The 21,395-nt window shown below is 41.6% G+C and overlaps 1 protein-coding gene across 4 annotated transcripts in view; it reads right to left on the reverse strand.

Moving 5' to 3' along the window:
* Positions 1-9,216: 9,216 nt before the first annotated feature.
* TCAF1 (TRPM8 channel-associated factor 1) overlaps positions 9,217-21,395 on the reverse strand; it is a 51,779-nt gene continuing 39,600 nt past the window's right edge. For 3 of the 4 annotated variants that reach the window (XM_005862809.2, XM_005862805.2, XM_005862807.2), the window contains exons 3-9: positions 18,593-19,587; positions 18,223-18,320; positions 16,998-17,211; positions 16,452-16,691; positions 15,301-15,638; positions 13,358-13,608; positions 9,217-10,249 (exon numbers count right to left, since the gene is read on the reverse strand). In XM_005862809.2, coding sequence (XP_005862871.1) covers positions 10,240-10,249; positions 13,358-13,608; positions 15,301-15,638; positions 16,452-16,691; positions 16,998-17,211; positions 18,223-18,320; positions 18,593-19,587 — 2,146 coding nt within the window. In that variant the 3' untranslated portion in view covers positions 9,217-10,239. Of the gene's footprint in view, positions 10,250-13,353; positions 13,609-15,300; positions 15,639-16,451; positions 16,692-16,997; positions 17,212-18,222; positions 18,321-18,592; positions 19,588-21,395 lie in introns of those variants that run through there. The other variant, XM_005862810.2, reaches the window with a different exon arrangement.

Raw genomic sequence — 21,395 nt, forward strand, 5'->3', positions numbered from 1 at the left:
CAGATGTACCTATTTTTTAGGAAAAGGTTTATGACTGTCTCTTCATAAGCATCATTTAAAAGCAGCAGCAGTTACTCCCACAAACATGTAGTGGACTCTTTAGTCATATTCTCTTCTGTCTGGGGGCTTGTCAAGACCAGTCTCTTCACCACACCTGTAGGTCATGCTCTTTATAAAACAGATAGCACCTCCTCCAGGAAATTGCTGTCCAGTTCCCTCTCCTTTTTGTGTTTTCATTTTTGTGATTTCTTTCCTAGACTAAAGTATAGATTGGTTAAACTCCCTTCCTTGCATCCCTGTGCAGAAGACACCATTTCTTCCCCATGGTTCACCCACTCCTTTGTCAAGAATGAGGCTCAAACCTCAGCTATGCAGCCTCTGCTTCTACCACTTTATTCCTTCCAAGGTCACCAAGGGACTCCTTTCCACACTCCATCCTTACCGCTTGCCTCCAATGCACACTTTGCAGTGGTTACTGATTCATTGTCAGTCTTTTCTCTTAAATTGACATAATGCTATATTATTACTATACTTCTCTTTGGAACTGTACCAAACCATACTTTCAGTATTTTAAAATAGTTATTTTTTCTTTGAGAGTTGGAGCAACCAGGAATGAAGTGCTGATTCTTATTTTAATACATCTTGAACTGCTTCTTGTGATGGACCAAACTGTATTCATCTCTTCCCCCAAATTTATATTTTGAAGTCCCAGTCCTCAGTACCTCGGCCTGGCCTTGGAATGTAACTGTATTTGGAGAGAAGATCTTTAAAGATGTGATTAAATTAAAATGAGGCCGATGAGGTGGGGCTCTAATCCAATATGGCTGATGTCCCAATAATAAGATGAACACTGCAGTTAGTGTTCATTCTAAAGTTCAAATCTGGTTATGGAAGTTCCTGCATACTTCTGGCTTCCCCCCTGCCTTGGGCTATTGACTTAGATATCCAGCCTCCACATGGATTGACCTTTGCTCAGTTCTTCATCCTGATTTGACACTGTGGTTTCTCTTTTCTCCCAGGACTCTACCCGTTCCTAAAGTGAAATTTCCTTCTCCTAGAAAATGACTTTTTTCTTATCTTAGCTCCGTCACCACTTCCCTAGAAAAGACTTTCCTAACCTGCAAACTATACCAAAGCCTCTTCCTGACTACACAAATACCTCTCTTCTTAGTTCTCATCTAGGATGTAATTTTATATTTAGTTGTATAGTCCTCTGGTTACTGTTGGCCTCTCTTATAGGATCTCATGCTATGAGTATAGTTTACCTCCGTTTGCCCACCATTGGGTCCTCGTTGCCTGGTTTCATTTCTGGCATGTTGGAGACTCTAGTTTCTTAACAAATATATAAATGTATATTGAATAAATGAATAAGTAATAGTGAATGTTCAAGAAATTTCTATTCTATTAGTGAGTAATTAACTGAGTATTAGAAGGACTAATGGGAACCTGTTTGCCACAGGACCAAATGCAATCAGGTTTCAGAAAGAAAGAGCAAGGAGAAACCCACACAAGGGAGACAGTTTGGATAAAACCTATCAGGATTTTGAATACTCAGGATGGAAGCCCAATGTGAGGTGAGGTTAGTTGAGTTCTTAGGTCTCATATCAGGAAACAGTTGACCTTCAGGAAGCCAAATGAGAGATGGATACAGGGGGAGTGGGTCAGAAGTGTGACATGTCAAACGCTGAGCTCAGGATTTCTTCTGTGTGTTTGTGCTCTTAGCTTTTAACCAGTCTCTCATGGAATAGAACCATGACTTCTTGGTTCATAGGTTGATGCTCAACTGCTGAGCCATGCTGCCTGGGCCCACTCTTGTAAAGACTCCTGAGCATATCTTGGTGTTGATCTAATAGAAGAAAGAGCTTTGAGCAAAGGTGAAGCAAGCCCACCATCAACAAGGTACTTGCCCTTTGGGATCAGGAGTTGGCAAAAAAATGGAAACAAAACAACATAGGATTCAGAATAAAGGCCTGTTTAACACCTGGAAATAAAAGATGGCGACTAGCATGGGTTCTGACTAAAGGGTCATTGCTCATGTGGAGGTGCAGATCCCAGACTTTTCATCCCACTGAAGGGAAAATAGAAACTACTCCATGAAAGTCAGCCTATTCTCATTGAGCACATATTCTGGGAGGCATTTTGGGAGATGGCGAGGATCCTATGGTCAATAAGTCTAGAGGAGAGCAGGCATGAAAAACAGCCATATCAGATCAATTTCTATAGATGTCAAAATTGGTTGCAAATTAAGTATGAGGGAACAGAAAGGGAGAAGCAATTGTTTCTAATTCAGCTTTCAGGGGAGAACTTACAGAGAAGGCAGCACTAAAACTTGGCTTTGAAAAAATCTATATGACCTTTGTGGGCAGAGAGAGCATTGCAGTATAAGACTGCATCACAGGCACAGAGTGGAGATGTGAAAGTGAAAGGCTTGATTTGAGAAAGACCAATTGTTCATGGTGACTGACACTTGTTAACAGGACTCACGTAGTGCTAGCTCTGAAGAGACCCTGGGCCAGGTGTTGAGGTTGTATGAAGGAATCTGGATTGTGGTCTACAGTCTGGAGAAAGGTGCTTACGAGATGCCATGTAGGAAACACTGAGGCCACCTCCTCAACTCTGTTCCCTACTCCACCCTTATTGTCCTTTCTAACCAAACCCCAACTCTGTTCAGATAACCCATCTCTTCCTTACAGCATGCAGGGGAAAGTGAAGCCATTTCCAGTTCCAAGGCTAGATATGAATGGGCTTAAGCCAGGCATGCTAATGCATATCCTTTGCACTGCAATGCCTGCTCTTTCTGGGTTATAATCAATAAATATACATAAGCAATATGATACTTAATTGTCCAGCATATGCAAGAGGCATACACAAATCAGAATTGTTATTGTAAATCAGTCCATTTTTGTCAATTAGAAGAAAATCCCTTCAGGAATTCTCACTAAGCCAAATGCAGGGATTACTTCATAGATATGCTTTCCAATATGGGCCAACATGAAGAATTACTGGCTGTCTTCTTCAATTATTTTTAGTTATATGTTAAAGTTATGTGACCCATATATTCTTTCCTCAAAGGCCCCCAAGAATCTGGAAAGGATTAACCAGACTCTAATTTAGGAACAGAGATGGATGAGTCCATCTGTGTGCATTTACTGGCATGAGTCACTGGGGAGGTTGACTAAGTCACTATTTAAGATGATCCAGAACAGGTGTCTACAACTGTTTTAAGCATAAGTACTGTGGTGGCCATGAAAATGGCCTGCTCAGGTCTCCAACTTTGGGGATTGACAGACAGTCCCAGCTGGTGGCTCTGGAATCCTGGGCACCAAGGCCAAGGATGATAACCTTTATTCAAATTATAGCATGGTCCATCTCTAAGGGCAAGTGATTAAGTGTGGTGGGGGTACTAAGGTAGGCCCATTCCAGGGAGACATGGGACTCTTCTGATGGGTGACTTTGGCTCAAGGACTCCCCCTTGGCCTTGACCAAACTTTCTGAGTCCTGCACTGCAGTGTAAGCATTTCCTTCCTTTGCTCTCTCCCATATCACATAGCACAGTCTGATGGCTCTCCTAGCATATTTGATCTCATCTTGGCTTCTGACTCCCGGAGGACCAGGCTAACACAAGTACTGCTAAAATTATATCTCCCAAATTAAAACACTCAAGTGTATTTATTAAAATAGTCTTGTAGGAAGAATAAAGAGCAAAGACATTAATTTGAAAATGTTTATGAAAGACTTAGCCACTACATTTCCATTCTCTAATATGTGTATGATAACCTTTATTCAAATTATAGCATGGTCCATCTCTAAGGGCAAGCTCCTGTCTGCCTATTTAAAGCAATGAAGCTGAAGTTTGCTGCTTCTCTTGACAGGTGGGCAGCCCTAATTCAGAGTTATAAAAATTTTCATTATCCTTTGGTGTATTTGTGAAATTAACCTGGGCCTGTATTTTCTTTTGGGGTCATAAGTATATGAAACATATATTCTAGGAGCCAATAATATTCCAATCACAGAGGATGTCCCAGAACCTATCACTGCCACTCCAGAGATAGCCATGCTAAAACTCTCTTCCTCCAGTAAGGAATAAGGGAGTGGTTTTCTTATATTTCTAAACTCCTCCCATCACCAGATTAAACATGAAGTTTAGTTTTGCACTGAAAATTTCAGTCGTCTGAAAGCCAGAGACTTAACCCAAGGCTGAGAGTGGATGTTTTTCCTCTGGCTCTGAAATATCAGACTCACTGGGTAGGCATACAACAGCTCCAATTTCCTATAATTGCACCTACACCAGTGTGGTTTATATGTCTTCACATACAATTCTATAAGGGTTGTAGGTATCAAGATGCTAAAATGTTAGTGTGTGGGGATTGTGAGTCATGGAAGATCAAATATCTCTATGACAAAATTCCTACAGAGAAAGAATGTGTGAAAGTTCCTAATTTTATGGCCTAAACATTATTTTTTCCCCTGAAAATGTAAACAATTCTTTCCAAATTCATTTATTCTAAAGGCCCTGTGACATTAAGGTCTTCCTTTCAAGGCTTTCCATTATCATCCAGAATTGTGATCCAAAGTTTTTAAATTTTAACTGAGGTTACATGAACATCAGTCATCTTGGGGAGGGAGGAGAGTAGGGAGGATATGAAATGAAAAGCCAAGAATAACTAAGTCTAAGTTTCCCACTACTTTACACATCAAAATGTAAGACTAAAACTTTCATTGCTATTCAAATTTATTCAATTGTTTCCAGATCAATTTTCCCCATATGAATTTGGTTCCAAATTCCACTTGTTACTAAATCCATCAGGCCATTGACAGGGGCCCAGAACTAAGTATATAAAAAATATAGAGTCATGTCTCCATTCAATATCTTTGGCAGAGGCCATAGTAACCATTGAGATGAGCCCCTCTTTCTCCTTAGCCATAGAGAAATTTCATAGAGAAGCTGCAGAATATACTGTGAAGTGTGACTTGACTTGGTAGTTTGAGGACAGATACTCAACAGTTGTGTTTCTTTGAGGTCAACAGCTCCTATCATGATGTTAAGGTCAGAAATCTGTGATCAAGACTTACATCTGAGAAAGTAGCTATATGTCAAGTATAATTTTACCTTTCTTTGTCTGCATGGCTTGTTCCATCATTTCTTTCAAGAATTTGCTCAATTTGTCACATTTGTCACATTTATCAGAGAGGCTTTCTTGGACCTCACTACATAAAACAGGAAACATATCCATTTTGCAGTCTCCTATCCCACCCTTACTTAGTTTTATATCCCTTCAGTACTTATCATACCTGATATGTTTATTTGTTCATGTTTATGCTCAAACTGGAACCTAAGCACTATGAGGGACCAGGCTAACACAAGTTATGAGGGCAGGAGCTCTATTATGTTTATCTCGTATGCCAAGACCCTATAACAGTAACTGGAATTATTGTTGGTGTTTAATAAATGTTTATTGAGTGAATTTTTAGGTGACCACACAGATAGCAAAAACAAAAGGAGAAACTATGTGAAAAACAAAACAAAAAATTAGCTGGAGTTGCTTCTCCCATAGCAAAAACAAAAGGAGAAACTATGTGAAAAACAAAACAAAAAATTAGCTGGAGTTGCTTCTCCCATAGCAAAAACAAAAGGAGAAACTATGTGAAAAACAAAACAAAAAATTAGCTGGAGTTGCTTCTCCCATAGCAAAAACAAAAGGAGAAACTATGTGAAAAACAAAACAAAAAAATAGCTGGAGTTGCTTCTCCCATCTCTGTCTATCTTGATGGAGGGTGAGGAAGGAGTTTAAGGTCTTTTTCCAGATCTTTTAGCTCCTGTTTAAAGCACAGACACTTCACAGAAAACAGGAATAGGCATAGATATAGGCTGCTTTATATACTTAGGTCTTGGACTACAGGTTGTGTTGAAGGGGGAGGGTCTTCTCTCAATATCTGTGGGGCCTCTGGACTTGTTTTTATATTGAACATTTGATCATTTTGCCTTCCCCACTCCCAACCTTTCAGCATAATTTTGGCAATCTGTGAAAATGAATTTTATGTCAAAATTTAGGTAGTTTATGTGCAGAAATTTTTAGTACATATGTATACACATTTTTAAAATAATTATATGGGTTCCTATATAATACAGATGAACAACAGTAACTTTTTAATGGCCCTCAGGTGCACATATTTGTATTAACATAACACTTGGCTCCTGTTATCAGTTGTCAATGCATGGCTCATTTTAATTTACTCATTCATTTATTCTATTTATTTCTCATATATAATAAACAACTATGAAATCTACCACCTGACATGAGACTAGGACATTGGTAATAACTTAAACTGCCCAAGCTTTCCTATGAAAGAAATGCTTCTTCTTTATAGCATTTAAATGCACAAGAATCCAAATGCATAAGTAGCATTTCTATAGCTCTCTTGAATTAGATATGTAATTGTTTGTGTGTACATGTAGTTAGATTTATGAAAAGTTGAGGCTCACCTTCACCCTTCTCTATCACACTTGGAAGACTGACTCCAATGATATGGGTCAAAGAAAGAAATCGGTTTCAAGGTGGAAGTCAAATAGGGTCCAAAAGCTTTAAAGGAGTAAAGAACATAGGCATGAAGTGAAAGAAGGATGTCAACAAAAATAGTCAACATCTAAAGTCATATCTGGTTAGCTATTGACCTGTTAAATACATATATTAGGTGAGGTTGTGACCCCTGGTAGGGACATTGCTTTAAAGATGAAATATATCAGAGATTAATCTTACGAGGAATTCTAATAAATGCAATTGTTGAAGATTGGCTGTAGGGTTAATACTCATTAGAGAGCTCTAGTTGGCCTTGGGAGTTAGACAATAGAAGACAGTAAACTAATGGAGAAGAAACAGCCAAGGAATAGCAAGACACAAGAAACTTGGGAGCCTGAAGATTTCCACTAGATAGTTGACTGTTTCTCCCAAATACAGGGGGAAAATAGCTGAAAATAGATTACGTTCAGGCAAAGAACAAACCAAGGAGACTGACAGATGGATAGAAATCTCTGACACCAGTTGATCTCATATGAGATTAAAACTTAATAAAACTGTCCAATGAATCAGAGTGCAGGATAGCCTACAGCTCCATATGGTATTGAAATGGTATTGGAATAGGCACAAATATTATGTGCCTTCTTGGGAAAGAACACTAGTTGGCAATCTTCACACAATACTCTATTGTGCATTCATTCACTCAACAAATACTGAAAACCTGCTAGACAGTAAACTTAATCACCAGACTCACGGTGATACAGGGGCAGGTTTTGTTTTCATGGAACACCTGAAGAAACAAGGTGAAGTATGTTAGAATAGTTGAAGGATATTAAGTGTGGCTACAACTAGATAGTAATGGGGAGCTTTGATGAGCCAGGACACATGAAGGAATCAACACACCTGAGGGACTTATAAGCCATGTTAAGGGTTTTGGTTGGACTATAGCTTAGTCGATATGAAGCCACTGAAGGATTTTTATTTGACTTTATTAACAAATTTCCAAAGTAATACATGCACAAGGTAAAAAATTAAATGGTACAGAGGACTTGAAATGAAAAACACAGTACCCCACTCCACCCTTTTTAACCCTAGTCCCGTTCCCTAGAGGCAATGCATTTAACAATTTTTATTTTTAGATATTCTAACTTCCTAACATTAAATAATGTTTGAACAATAATTTCTTGGTTTATTAACTTTAGACAACCTTTAATAATACACCATTACAAAAGATAAGGATTTAACTTACACTATCCCCACTTTTCCTTTGCTTATCTTTTCCCAAATTTTTGATAGTTATTATTTTAATGCTTCTAAATTTATAGCTTTGAACAACATACCAATCCTCCAGTTCTTGTTCCATTAACTGTAGATTCTTTTTCCATCCCCACTTTAAATATATGAGTAGCCCTACTCTTCCTTCCACCTCTTTTCCCACAGCCAATTTTCAACCTCTTTCTGCTCTCTTTAACTTGTCAGGGTTAATTTCAATTTCATTTCTGAATAAAAAATTAAGTCTTTCATGTTTTACCTATAGGCTGATCAGAACACTAAGTACCAATAAATAGCATTTATATTATTTTGGCTATATAAATACTGTTTACTGAGAGCCACATAGAAGCTAGGACATTTTCTTCCATACACATCCAATGTCATGCCTGTGCCATTTGAAAGGAAATAGACTTACCGCCAATGTCAAATCGAGTCTCTTCTTATATTCCATGAGTATTTTTATTGTTGTTGTTTCAGAAATGGGCTTAAATTTCTTGACATATTTTTGTTTTGTTTTCTTTTTGGTTGACTAAAGAATGTATGTACTCAATACTCTCAAACATTGTAGCTTCTCAGTGATACTATCCTTGGCACAAAATGAATATTCTTCCCAGAGAGCCTGAGACTGTGTACTCTCATCTGAACTGGGTCTGTGTGCTGATAACTAACTGTCACTCTAGAGTGAGACATCCTGTTGGATAACAGTCACTCTAAATCAGGGGTGGGGAACATCCAGCCCTTGGCCCGAGAAATCATTTGGTCTTGCCCTGCCAAGGCATTAGGGATGAGTTAATTAAATGTTTGACCAAATATAGCAAGCTAATTTTTAGGTTGATAATTTTGTATGGCCTAAAAATGATGTTATACATATCCAAATGGCCCTTGGCAGAAAAATGGTTCTCTACCCCTACTCCAGAGTGAGACATCCTGTTGGATAACTGTCACTCTAGAGTGATACATCCTGCCTGGGTGAGGTCCATTGTTTCCTAGATTCTGTTTCTTCTTTCTTGGTTCTCATCCTCATTTTGCTGGAGAACTTCCTCAAGGTATTTCTTCAATAAGGGTGCAGAGAAGGTAGACTTGCTGAAAACTTGCATGTCAGAAAATATATTTTGACTTGACTCAACAGCTTGGCTTGCTATGGAATTCTGGGTACATAACTTTTCATAAGATATGTGAAGACATTGTTCCATTGGTTTCTAGCTTTTAGTGTTGCTGACGAAAAATCTGCTGCCCAGTCTATTTCTCATTCCTTTTTGGCTAAGCTAATTATGATGACCCAATTTTATTTTCTCTCTGGGCAGTTTTAATATCTTCCCTCTATCCTTAATATTCCAAAATTTCACATAATTGTGTCTCGATGTAGGTTTTATTGGAGCCCCCTGAATCTGGAGACTTAGTTCTTTCTGTTCTTCAATTATTTTTTTTCTTTGCCTATATTTTCTGTTTTCTCTTTAAAAAACACTAATGGTTAGATATTGTCTAGATCTTTCCTTTCTTCATAGTTTCTGCTATTTATTTTTGATCTATATCTACGGAGATTCCATCAACTTTATTTCTAGCTTGTCTACGGGTTATTTTTAACACTATTTCACTTTTAAAGGGCTCTCCTTATTCTCAGAGTTTTTCCTTTCTCTGTAGCATCCTGTTTTCATCTTACAAATATACCTCAGATCTTTCTGAAGATATAACTAGATTTTAAAGTTACTTTTTCCATTTTGATTTTGTTTCCTCCAGAATTGGGTGCAGTTTTCCAATCTCCTAATTTTAGTTGGTAATTTTTTCTTACATACGTCTCCCTTGGCCCTCCCTCCCACCCCCCCACCCCACCACCACCCCCAATGCTCAGTGTCTGGTAATTCCTAGCTGACCAGTTGTATTTAAGCATCAATATAACTGTTGACTTTTATAGGAGTTGATATGGGTTTCCTCTGTCATTGTATGGTTTGGTCTGTTTTTCTAGTAAGCTTCTTCTATGACTGGAAACACTTGGTTACTTGAGTAGGGGGGGTTTCAAGTGTCAGTAAAGAATTAGCTGATAGGCTAAGGGATCACTTATTTACACAAAAAGAAATTTCATTCTGAAGCACCAACTCCTACCTCTCTCGGGCAATTTATTCAATTTCTTTATATAAACAACAACAACAACAACAACAATAGCAACAACAGAGTTCTCACTGGTACCAATAGTTGACTGCCTGTATTCTATGCACAAGGGATAGGGTAGAATGCGATGGGGTTCAATTTTACAACTGGTATAATTCTTTAGTAGATAGACTTTTTAGGTGCCCAAGCCTCTCTGTGGTTATGTTATTCAGATCAGCTTATATTCTCTCTGAAAGGTACCTTCACTCTTTCATTCTTTTTTCATACTTCATCCACTTTCTGTCCAGAAATGTGTTGAGTTCTTCATTCATAACCAAATGCCTTCCAGTTTTCTTTTACTTCAATTTCAGTGGGGCCTGTAGAGAGAGGAGAGGTAAATTTGTATGTCCAGTTCATCATCTTAAATTCAAAGTAGCACTGGAAGCTTTTAAGTAAGGAAGTGGTATGGATAGTTTTACATTTTTAAGACATCCCCAGGTCTGTACTGATGAAAATGGATTAAAGAGGGCAAGAATAGATATAAGTATTATTCTAAATAACTGAGGATCTAATTTCCTTTCTGAGAACATGCAATGTCTGGAACTTTGGGGAGTCAGGCACTTCATCAAAATAACCCATTATTCAAAATCCAATAAGCTAGTAGATGCTTTCATGGTGCCCTAGAGGGAAGGACTGAAACCTGAATAACCTGAAACCTAAAAAGAGTTGGATGACACTAAAGGGATCATCCCATCTCTGTCTATTGGGAAACACTTCAGGAGCCTACCTCAGATTCTTCCTTTGAACTGGAATTTGGGATAAACAAAGGTATTTTTTGTTCTGATAAAATTAGATGAGGAGCAAGTACAAGCAGCCAAAGTGCTGGCAAGTAGGGACATAAAGATATCTCTATTTGCTGGTTGGTTTCTTCATTTACTCATTTATTTTGTTATTTAAAGCACTGTAGTTACTAACACCCACTGTAATCAGAATGCCCAGGTTCAAATCCCAGCTCTATCACTTGTTGGCAGTGTAGCCTTAGGCACTTCAATTGCCCTCCATAAAATTCAGTTTGCTCATTCCTAAAAAAGGAGCAGTAAATTTCCATCTTATAAGATCACTGTGAGGATTTAATGAAACTATATATATAAAGGAACCAGTCCAATAACTGGCATGTACTTGACATCCCACTAATCGATAGCAATTATTATTTTTTTTTTTTGTAATCCTCACCTGAGGATATTTCTTCCATTGACTTTTTGTAGAGAGAGAGTGGGGGGAAAGGAGACACAGAGAGGGAGAGAGAGGAAGAGAGAGAGAGACAGGAACATTGATGTGAGAGAGACACATCGATTGATTGTCTCCTGTGTGTGTCCCAACTGGGGCCAGGAATCGAGCCTGCAACTGAGGTACGTGCCCTTGACCAGGAATTGAATATTTGACCCATTGGTCTGCAGACCAATGCTCTAACCACTGAACAAACTGGCCAGGGGTTGATAGCAATTATTTTAAAGGTTGAATGGACATTCAACATCTATGTTTAAAGCACCCAGATGAAAGATATTCATGAAATAAGGGAAAATACTTCTATGATTGAGAAATGACATAATAAAAAATCCAGCCTTAGCCAGTTTGGCTCAGTGGATAGGGCGTTGGCCTGTGGACTGAAGGGTCCCTGGTTCAATTCCGGTCAAGGGCACAAGCCTGGGTTGCAGCTCAATCCTCAGTAGGGGGCGTGCAGGAGGCAGCCGATCAATGATTCTCATCATTGATGTTTTTCTCTCTCCCTCTCCCTCTCCCTTCCCCTCTGAAATCAATAAAAATATATTTTAAAAAATCCAAAGAAAAACATCCAGGTCAAATCTTATTATTTATGTACCCACTCAGTTTTCAGTAAAGCAAATAAAACGGTGTATTACAATAACTACATAAAAAGAAGTGAGCTAAAAGAAAACTGGCTGGATGTATACAACAGTAATCCTACATCCTCGACTCTAGTTGAAACTACAAAGAAATGGGAGTTTCTGAATATGATTAGAACATTTAAGAAAATCTTTTAATCAAGTGAAATTTGAGTTGGTTATATCTAGTTCTCTTATTCCAAAGTAAATATTTCTATATTGTGTGAACTTTATCTGCCCAACTAGTAAGTAACTCTTGACAATGATAGAAATCTGTGTCACTATGGAAATATAAACACCAACACTGAGCCAGTTGCCCATTGTTTGCTAAAGACAAGCATCCTCCTGGAATTTTCCTGAGTTTTCAAGTGACATCCACTCTTTATTTAATCAAAGATGGAATTCTACCTGAACAATGGAACTGAGTAAAGAGCCCAAAACCCTAAGTAGCTTGTAAAACCCTGTGAATTTAGAGCCCGCCCTTTAGATCATAAAGCAACTACCAGACTCCTTTCAGAGGTTGGTGTAGGAAGTGTAGGAGGGCATAGGATTAATTACACTGCTTTTGTAAAAGCCATCTAAAAGTGAAGTCTAGTTCTCCAATGATAGTGAGTTAATTAGATAATAATAATAATGGCAGTTGACATTTTCTTTGTACCTACTAATGGCCAGCTAACTATTCTAATCACTTTTAGAGGCACTAAAATTTAATCCTCAAAATAATCCTATGAAATCAATCCCATTTTAGAGATGAGGAAATTGAGTGACAGAGAAATCAAAAAACTTGCCCAGAGTTATCCAACTAACAGGTGAAAGAACCAGGATTTGGAGGCAAGGGAGTCAACTGTGAGAGTTGATGATCTTAACCTCTAGGCTATGGGAAGTAGTCAGCTCACTACTCTGTTTCACAATAAAGCAATCCCTTGGACAGCATGCACTGTATTCACAAACCTCTTCAGAATTACTGAGTCTCTATGACAACCCGTGGGGTAGGAATTTTTATCCTCATCGTATACACAAAGAAATAAGAATACCAAAATAAAACAACTTTCCTAAGAGCTAACCCTAGCTATGGGTTCTATTTCACCAGATTACTTTTCAAGCTCTTTGAAAACTACCCAATACACAAAATATATGAGTCCTCAGGGAGCTATGAAAATCATGATAAATTTGTATTTCAGTTGGGTTCTATGGTCAGGGTTTTTGGAATAACTCATTTAAAATAAAATCCAGTGAGTCCTCAGGATGTCAGGATGAGAACTACTCTCTGTGGGCTATGGGCCATGATGGTGAACCTTCAAGGGCTAGCATAGAAAGCTCTCAGAACTGGCCCAATTAGGGTTAGGAGTGAATCTGATAGCAGAGAGCTGAGGAACAAGACTCATAAACAGAAGGCCTTGCCCCTGAGAAATTCTGATTCCACTTTCTTACTGTGTTTTTAACCCACTTTCGAGAGACAGAACTAGGGCAGTGAGCCCAGAGGACAAGGCTAGAGCCCTAAGAGACAGAGGCTGAGGAGTGAATCCTTGTCTCTGTCTACCTCCCCACACCTCTCTATCTGCCACCTTGCTGGGCACTCCTTACATCTGTGTGAGGAGGTACAATTTCATAATATTTTCCTTCCATTCAGGCAGATAGGCCAGGCTGGTAGCCACTTCCTTCTGGATTGGCCAGGCCCAGGCCTCAAAGAAGGGAGCCAGATTCTTCTGCACTTGGTGGGAGAACATCTTCACCCACAGATTCATCTTGTCAACATTGTCGGTGGGCAAGTTGGTCTGGTTACGATACTCAGTGAAGAGACGGATGAAGGGCTCCCAACCAAAGGCTTCCTGGAGCTGAAAAGAGAAGGATGAGGCAGGATGAGACAGGTAGTCTACAACAAGAAGACCTAAAAAAAACACTCTAATAAATGAATTTACTGCATTGAACCCCTTCAACACTAATTGCATGGCTATGACGGACCCTCTTTCCTGTTTTACCTGCTGGCCTCATGCCCTAACTCTCTCATATTTGAATCTTAAGAAGGGCCTCTCACCCAGCCGGTGTGGCTCAGTGGTTGAGTGTCGACCCAAGCACCAGAAGGTGGTCGGTTCGATGCCTGATCAGGGCACATGCCCTGGTTGCAGGCTTGATCCCCAGTAGGGGGCATACAGGAAGTAAATAATACGTTTCTCTCTCTCTCTCCCTTCCTCTCTCTGAAATCAATTTTTAAAAAAGGGGCCTCTCAGCTAGCACAGTGCTCAGCACAAAGCAGACACTCAATAAATGATTGTGTGTTGTGCTTGTGGGGCTGAGGCAGTTAAATCTATCATTATTCATATATCTCACTAGATTATGTAATATTCACTAGGGTATTACACAAAGCTTTAAAATGGGCTGGCATGAAAAAAAAATCCTTATATCTTTCATAGTTGCAAAGTTAAACCCAATATTTGGGGAACTCCTATCCTGACATAATCCTCATTAATCATAGGTCTTTGTTAATTTACAAGGCAACTAAAATGGCCTGGGGGCGGGGGAGTGAGTCTGGTAGAAGCAGAATACTATATATATTCTAGGTAGCTAGAGTTAAGAGTTATCATTTCAGAAAGGCACCCATCCTGAGACCATTGGAAACAGCCCATGTTAGGCTGGATTATAGAGCTTTAGCATGAAAAGAGACGTTAGCAGTTCCCTAGAACAACCTCAACTTTATGTCACAGATGTGGAACTTCTGTCCCTGGGGTGAAGTGGCCCTAATGACAAGTTTAAGTAGAGTCCCCCAGGCAGTTTCACTGTCATTCTCAAGGCCACGGGAATAAACACAGAGGAACTGGAGCAGGTGGAGAAACCAGACTACACAGTGTGACTGGTCTGGGATTGAGTTCCAGAATCCAAGGTGATGAAACTCTCCACAATGAACTGGGAACTAATCCAGGGACTCAGGGGCAGAACTGGGGTGTTTGAATGATAATTAAAGGCAAAGGCAACCTCCATGTCCAGGCCAGGGAGAAATCTTTGATCGCCTATAAGGTGGAAACAGGCACAGCCAAGTCATATTGAGAAGATGGTATACTCATCTGAGGAAAAAAAAATATGTCCTATCCCATATTTGTTTTGTGTGTGGGGTGGCTTTTTGGTTTTAGATAGCTATTAAATAGCAGTCAATGGTATCAATTGGTGTCAATCTCAGTTATGTCTCGTCTAAAGCCTGTGATAGTAACTGTATTTATAGCAATACACATGCCTCTACCATGTTTTCACCTCTCTCAGTGCTTCCTATCTATTCTCATGCATTTCTTCAAGTTCATAGGGTGAGGGTGGGGATGAGGCAGTTAACTCTACTTAGGATCATGCAAAATGATATACTGAGAGGCATCATCTAATAGGACTGTCACAATTGGGCTTTGTCAGGGTCTCCTGAGGCCTAGCATGGGAGACAGGTGTAGTGGGAGGTCTTCTGGGTTACAAGAACATCACCTAACAATGATGCTCTGGTATCCCCAGAATAAAGGGTTCCCATCACCCTTCCTTTTTGCCTAGTATACCTGTAAGTATGTTTCCAGGGCTGTCCACGCATTCCAGTTTTTCAGATTCGGACCCTTGCTCAGGTAGATTCTGACTCTTTTCTCCCGAACTGGGGGCCACAGGGCAATATTGGCACGACCTCGAGGAATGCCCAAGACCGTTTCGTGAACATAAACACACCACAGGTTGCAGGTGGCCTCAGTGGTGTGTGGTGGGAATTCCCACTCCTGCCGCTGCTGGTTGCGGCCGAGCTCATGGACAGGGCCCCATAGCCCCTTGGTTCTGATGAGTTTCTCATTGATGAGCTCCTGCACTGACTCCAGGTGGCACATGATGGGGTACCCCGCATGCATCCAGCCTGAAAATAGAGGAGGGAGGTAGAGGGTTAGAGCGCTCCCCACATATCTTACAAAGTTCTTCTCTGTTTTGTATCTCCCAAAATACTTAGTAACCCCAATGACTTCCAGAACCCCATACTGCTCAGAAGATCAATCCAAATCCAGGGCTTTCCTCCTTATCCTCTCACTCTGTAATGATCCCTCATCCTCACTCTGACCTGAGAGCATGTGCTTATGGGAGGTGATGCAGGTCCCAAATCACTGTTCATATTACTATCCAAGATTTCTATGTTTATAAGAGTGCCCTGTCCATGGGAACCTATATCATTATACTCTTTTCTCAAAATTAAGAATTCATTGAGGGTGTTCCCTTCTTGTCATTTAGATGTGGAGTTGCCCACATTAATATTACTTTATAGTGATTGTAAGCCAAAAAAACCTAGAGTCTAGAGCAATGTCCATGCTTATTTAATTTCTATAGACCCCCCTATAGAAATAAAATTTCTATAGGCCCAAATTTTTTAGACCTCCTGGCTCACTGGTAAAACACCATCAAAATATCACTTTAAACATCTTCCTCAATGTCTTTTGAGGCTACACACAATATATTAATTATCCATTCCATAATTGTTGGACATTTAGGTAGTTCCCAAATTTTGTGAAAGTCACTGAGTCTATTTTTTTTTAAAATACACCTTTTCCCTTTTCATTTAAATAACAAGGATTACATTTTATTTGTCTTGCTAGAAAAGCATGTTTACCCTGCTGGCTGCCCAATGCATGGCCTTTGGGAGAAAGAAGTCCCACAGGGCTTCTTGGAACAGGGCACCCACCTACTGAAATCTGCACATCGGCAACAATCCTCTGAGGCAGACGCAAGGGGAAGGGCTCAGCCCCGAGCCGTGCCACAGCCTGCATCACCTCATCCCAGAGGCGAAGCACCGGCTCAGGATTATCCAGTGTGCGAAGGTTGGCGGTTGGCACTGTCAGGATGATGTTGTCCGTAGCCAGCTCTCCCCAGGGACCTGGATTCTCCTGGAGACACCTCTTCCACTCCTCCAGGGATGTCTCCCCTGAGAAGAGAGGCCATGGGGTTGAAATGCCCTTTTCCGAATCCCTTAGGTTAAAACACCTAACTTGAACCCCAGGAGGAGAACACCAAGGCCATGAACAACCATGTCCCCATCTCCATCCTTCTTCTATGGCATCCCCATGGATGTGGGTTGGTCTATCTCCTTGGCCCCAAAGATGAATCTAAGGAGGCTTACCTTCCTTCTTTCCTCCAATCTGAATCTTTCTCTTCCTGCACCAAACAGTCCCAGTGTCCTCCTCACCCCCAACTCTCCTGTCCCAGGGTTCACTCCATAGCGCACACTCACCCAATTTGTAGAATGGAGCATGCACAGCCCCTTTCACAGTGATGGGCACAGAACCCAGCTTGCTGCTCTGAGGCACGATGATGTAGAGGAGGCCGCCCCAGAGGCAGGTGATTGATTTTGTGGGCTTGTCCAAGCAGCATCGGTTGATTACCAGTGGGCCTCGGAACAGCTTGCTGGCCCTGGTCAGGTCATCTGTGTGGCAGCCAATCTGTATCTGGAGCAGAGATACCCCCCCACAGAGTCACCTCAAGTGCATGCGGTGGAAGAGGATAATGCCCATGAGGTGGGGACAGGAAGGGCACCAGGCTATATGACCCCATGTCTATGAACTGTGTACGCTAAACCTATGGAATTACATCATTCTTTAGGTGGTATGGACTGAATGGTGTGAAAATATCCTCCCAGGGGAGTCAAACAGCTCTACTAAGGTGATGTTAAGATGCTGATGTGAGGGCACTAGGTGTTCCACGATGGGGACTCTGGTGTTGGCAATGGGATGGAAGGGATCCAGCCTTTTGCTGACTCCAGAGGAGGCCCAGTGGCATCTAGTGTGACAGGCTGATGTGGTAGAGGATTGACTCAGTTCCGATCTATAAGACTCCCCTTCCTGAGCCAGTGGAGTGACCCTTGTTTTTGGTGGAGTCCTAGAATTGTTTTCCTGGGTTTATGCTAATCAAACTCTAGGATAAATGCAGGCACAGAATAAGTCCTGTCACAGAGACCCTCAAGGGAGACAGAGCAGCACTGCAACTTAATATGTGACTAGGGTATGTATATGTGCAAGTGACAGAGCTGAGGGGGGCCAGGGATAGCAAGGAGCAGTCTTTGGCATCCCAGGAAGAAGCTGGAGTAAGAAAGGCCTTGTGCTACAGTGGGAGATACATATGAGATGGAAGTGAACTAAGGTTTACTGAATACCACTGTGTGCTAGGGCACTTTCCACATGGCACCTTTCCTATTCCCTACTCTATGATATCAGTGAAACGCACAAAACTTCAGGGTGAGGAGGTGATTAGGTTTGAGTCCTGGCTCTGAAATATATCAGATCTATACATTTCAATCAATCACTTAACTGTTCTGCATGTTAGTTGCCTCATCCTTAAAATGGGGGTAAAAGTACATGCCCCATATTGCCAGTAGAGTTTTTATGAGGATCAAGATGCCAACTGTGAAAGCAAGAACATTTGGGCTCCATGTTTCCTGGGGAGGTGGGGTGTGGCCTTACCTTCAGGTCAGCAGAGGCAGCAGCTTCAGGCAGGGAGACCTCTATAATTTGCCTTCCAGGTATGTACAGCCCAGTGCTCATCCAGCAATATCGGGTGCCTGTCAAAAGCATGGAAGGACTTTACTCCCCCTCCATAATCCCATCTCCATCCAGCATCTCCACAGGCCCTTCATGAGTTCTGTACATCTTTCCAGTCCACGCTGCCCTGACTCAACTCTTGCAAACATTACCTAATGCCCCAATCCCTATCTCCTTAAAAGTACATGGCAAAGGGTGGAGGTGGCCTTCTGGAAGTGATCAGGTCCCTGAAGTGAGCTAAGTCATCATGTCTCAGTCCCCCAACCCTGAGCTCCCACCCCTACTTCCATACCTGGATTGTTGCAGTTGACCTGAACGGTGATAGGAGATTCAGAGGGGCGCAGATAGGAGCTGCTGTACATGTCTTCAATTTCTGGGACTAACAGAGAGAGGTCACTCCCAGAGTGGGCCAGACCTGTGGCCAGGGAGAGCATAGCACCCCTGCAGCAGTCATTGATGACTGGGTTCTCTCGGGTCGCCACTGGGAGCCGGTATCGACTCAGCAGCTTCCTGAGGAGCCGATGCACAGACATATAGGCAGGGATCTCTTCTGCAGGGATCTGCAGGAAAGCTGCGCCATCCGGCCCCAGCTTTGCCAACCACCCCTTTTCCACATTCCCTCTCTTCCTGCCCATTATAACCTGGAACTCAGCCAGAGTGGAGCGGAAGTGATAGGTCCTTATCCCCGCTTTCGGAGTACGAAAGGGCCCTGGATTGAGGCTTTGGCTTGTGATACTGATGCCAAGGGGGTTGAGCAGGAGGTTCCCTGGGAATCGAGCCAGAGGCGACACTCCGGGGTTCTTGAAGGCCCACCACCAGGCTTGGGCTGCAACAAACAGGCCCCCGCCCTCAGCTACAAATTCCTGCAGCTCCTTGACTCCCACATCACTCGTGGGCTCAAAACAATAGACACTCGCATCACTGGTCAGATTGGGCTCAATGCTGGTGTCTATGCCCCCCACTGCAAGCAGACCACTCATTGTCCTTAGTTCTGTCTGCACCACGATCTTGCCTCGGCGGCCCGCGTCCAGCCAACGCACAGCATTGAGCAGAAAGGGGCCCAGTTTACCCACGGTGAATAGTACCTTGTGGCCCATCACTACCACCCGGCCCCGGCCATAGCGGGCAGCCGCTATAACACAACCGTGGTAGGAATCTAACCCCAGGGGAAAGGCTAAAGCTCCATGCACTAGCAGCTGGGATGGGAAACAATCCGAGTTGCTGATGTCCAGCTCAGAAATGCCGTGCAGAAGCTCCTCTCTGTCCTCGGAGAGATCGTCTTCACAACTGCAAAAGAGACACATGTTCTCTTAAAGGAGAGGCTCTGCAGATAGCTCTAGAACAGCGCCTGGCATATAGCAACAGTCAGCTTTACTAATATTATCATCCTTAGCTCTTCCAGGAGAGCGGGAGAACCTAGTGGGCAGATCTGACCTCACTGGGTAGGGAGACTCCTTTGAGGGAAGACAGAGGGACTCAGCAATAATTCTGCTCTGCTTAATCTCTGTGTATAAATTCTCTAAAGAAAATCTCGAAGAAAGCCTTGCTGTGTTTACCCAACACTATATGTGAGATATTCTGGATTTAAGTGTTAAAAGTGCCCTTTAAGCATTACATAAAGAACTGGCCTGGCTGGTGTGGCTCAGTGGTTGTGTCAACCTATGAACTAGGAAGTCAGGGTTCTATTCCTGGTCAGGGCACATGTCCGTGTTTCAGGTTCCATCCCCAGTGGGTGATGTGCAGGAGGCAGCCGATCAATAATTCTCTCTCATTATTGATGTTTCTATCTCTCTCTCCCTTTCCCTTCCTTTCTGAAGTCAGTAAAAATATATTAAACAACAACAACAAAAGAACTGAATGGAAAATCATCTTTTCATCCTTATAAGGAGTCTTGTTTATAAATTTCATGCTATTAGTTTTCTGGAAAAAACCTCAATGGACAGCTGAGTTCATGGTGCTGTTAGAATCACTATTATCTCAAAACTAGAGGCCCGGTGCATGAAATTCATGCATGGTTAGGGTCCCTAGGCCTGGCTGGCAACCAGGGCCAATTGGGGCCTTCCTTCCCTGGCTGCCAACTGGGGCCTTCCTTCATTTCACGCCACTCCCTGGTGATTAGCACATGTCATAGTGAGGGATCGAACTCCCGGTCTCCCGGTCAAACTCCTGAGGGGACACTTTGCATATTAGCCTTTTATATATATAGATGTGGGCCAGGGGAGTTGACTGGACTCAATTCTAGTGAGACCCTCCTGTTACCTGAACCCAAGAGGATTGACTGTGTACTCCAGCTCTTCACCCATTCATTGCCAGCCCACAGGACTGCTGCATATCCATGCTATGTGTTTTTTCAGAGCACCATCTGTTCCTGCCCAAAATGGAGATGGAGCCTGTGGGATTATTAGGGAATATGGGGGCAGAGTGACCTCTATAAGCTGAGATCCCAGAGCTGAGATCCCAGTGGTATAGATCCCTATACCATTTGTGATAGGTAAGGCTATGGCAACTGTATGGTCAGAAGGAAGCTGCAAGGAAACACTGAAAAACAATGAATTTTAGCTTCTGCATTTAAGTCTAGATCAATTTTTAATTATTTATTATGTATGGAGTGGGATACATTTCGAGATTTATTTTATCCCCCATAAGGGTTTCAGAACCATTTGTTGAAAAGATTTTTAGCACCTTGCCAAAAAATAATTGAGCATAAAACTGTGGGTCTATTTTTTAACTGTCTAGTCCAGTGGTTCTCAACTTCCTAATGCCGCGACCCTTTAATACAGTTCCTCATGTTGTGGTGACCCCCAACCATAAAATTATTTTCGTTGCTACTTCATAACTGTAATTTTGCTACTGTTATGAATCGTAATGTAAATATCTGATATGCAGGATGTATTTTCATTGTTACAAATTGAACATAATTAAAGCATAGTGATTAATCACAAAAACAATCTGTAATTATATATGTGTTTTCCAATGGTCTTAGGTGACCCCCAAAGGGGTCGCGACCCACCGGTTGAGAACCGCTGATCTAGTCTGTTTCATTCATCTGTATTTCTATCCTTATGCCAAAACCACCATAGTTTAAAATATTGAGT

This window comes from Myotis brandtii, unplaced genomic scaffold (assembly GCF_000412655.1).
Source record: "Myotis brandtii unplaced genomic scaffold, ASM41265v1 scaffold168, whole genome shotgun sequence".
NCBI classification, from domain to species: Eukaryota; Metazoa; Chordata; class Mammalia; order Chiroptera; family Vespertilionidae; genus Myotis; species Myotis brandtii.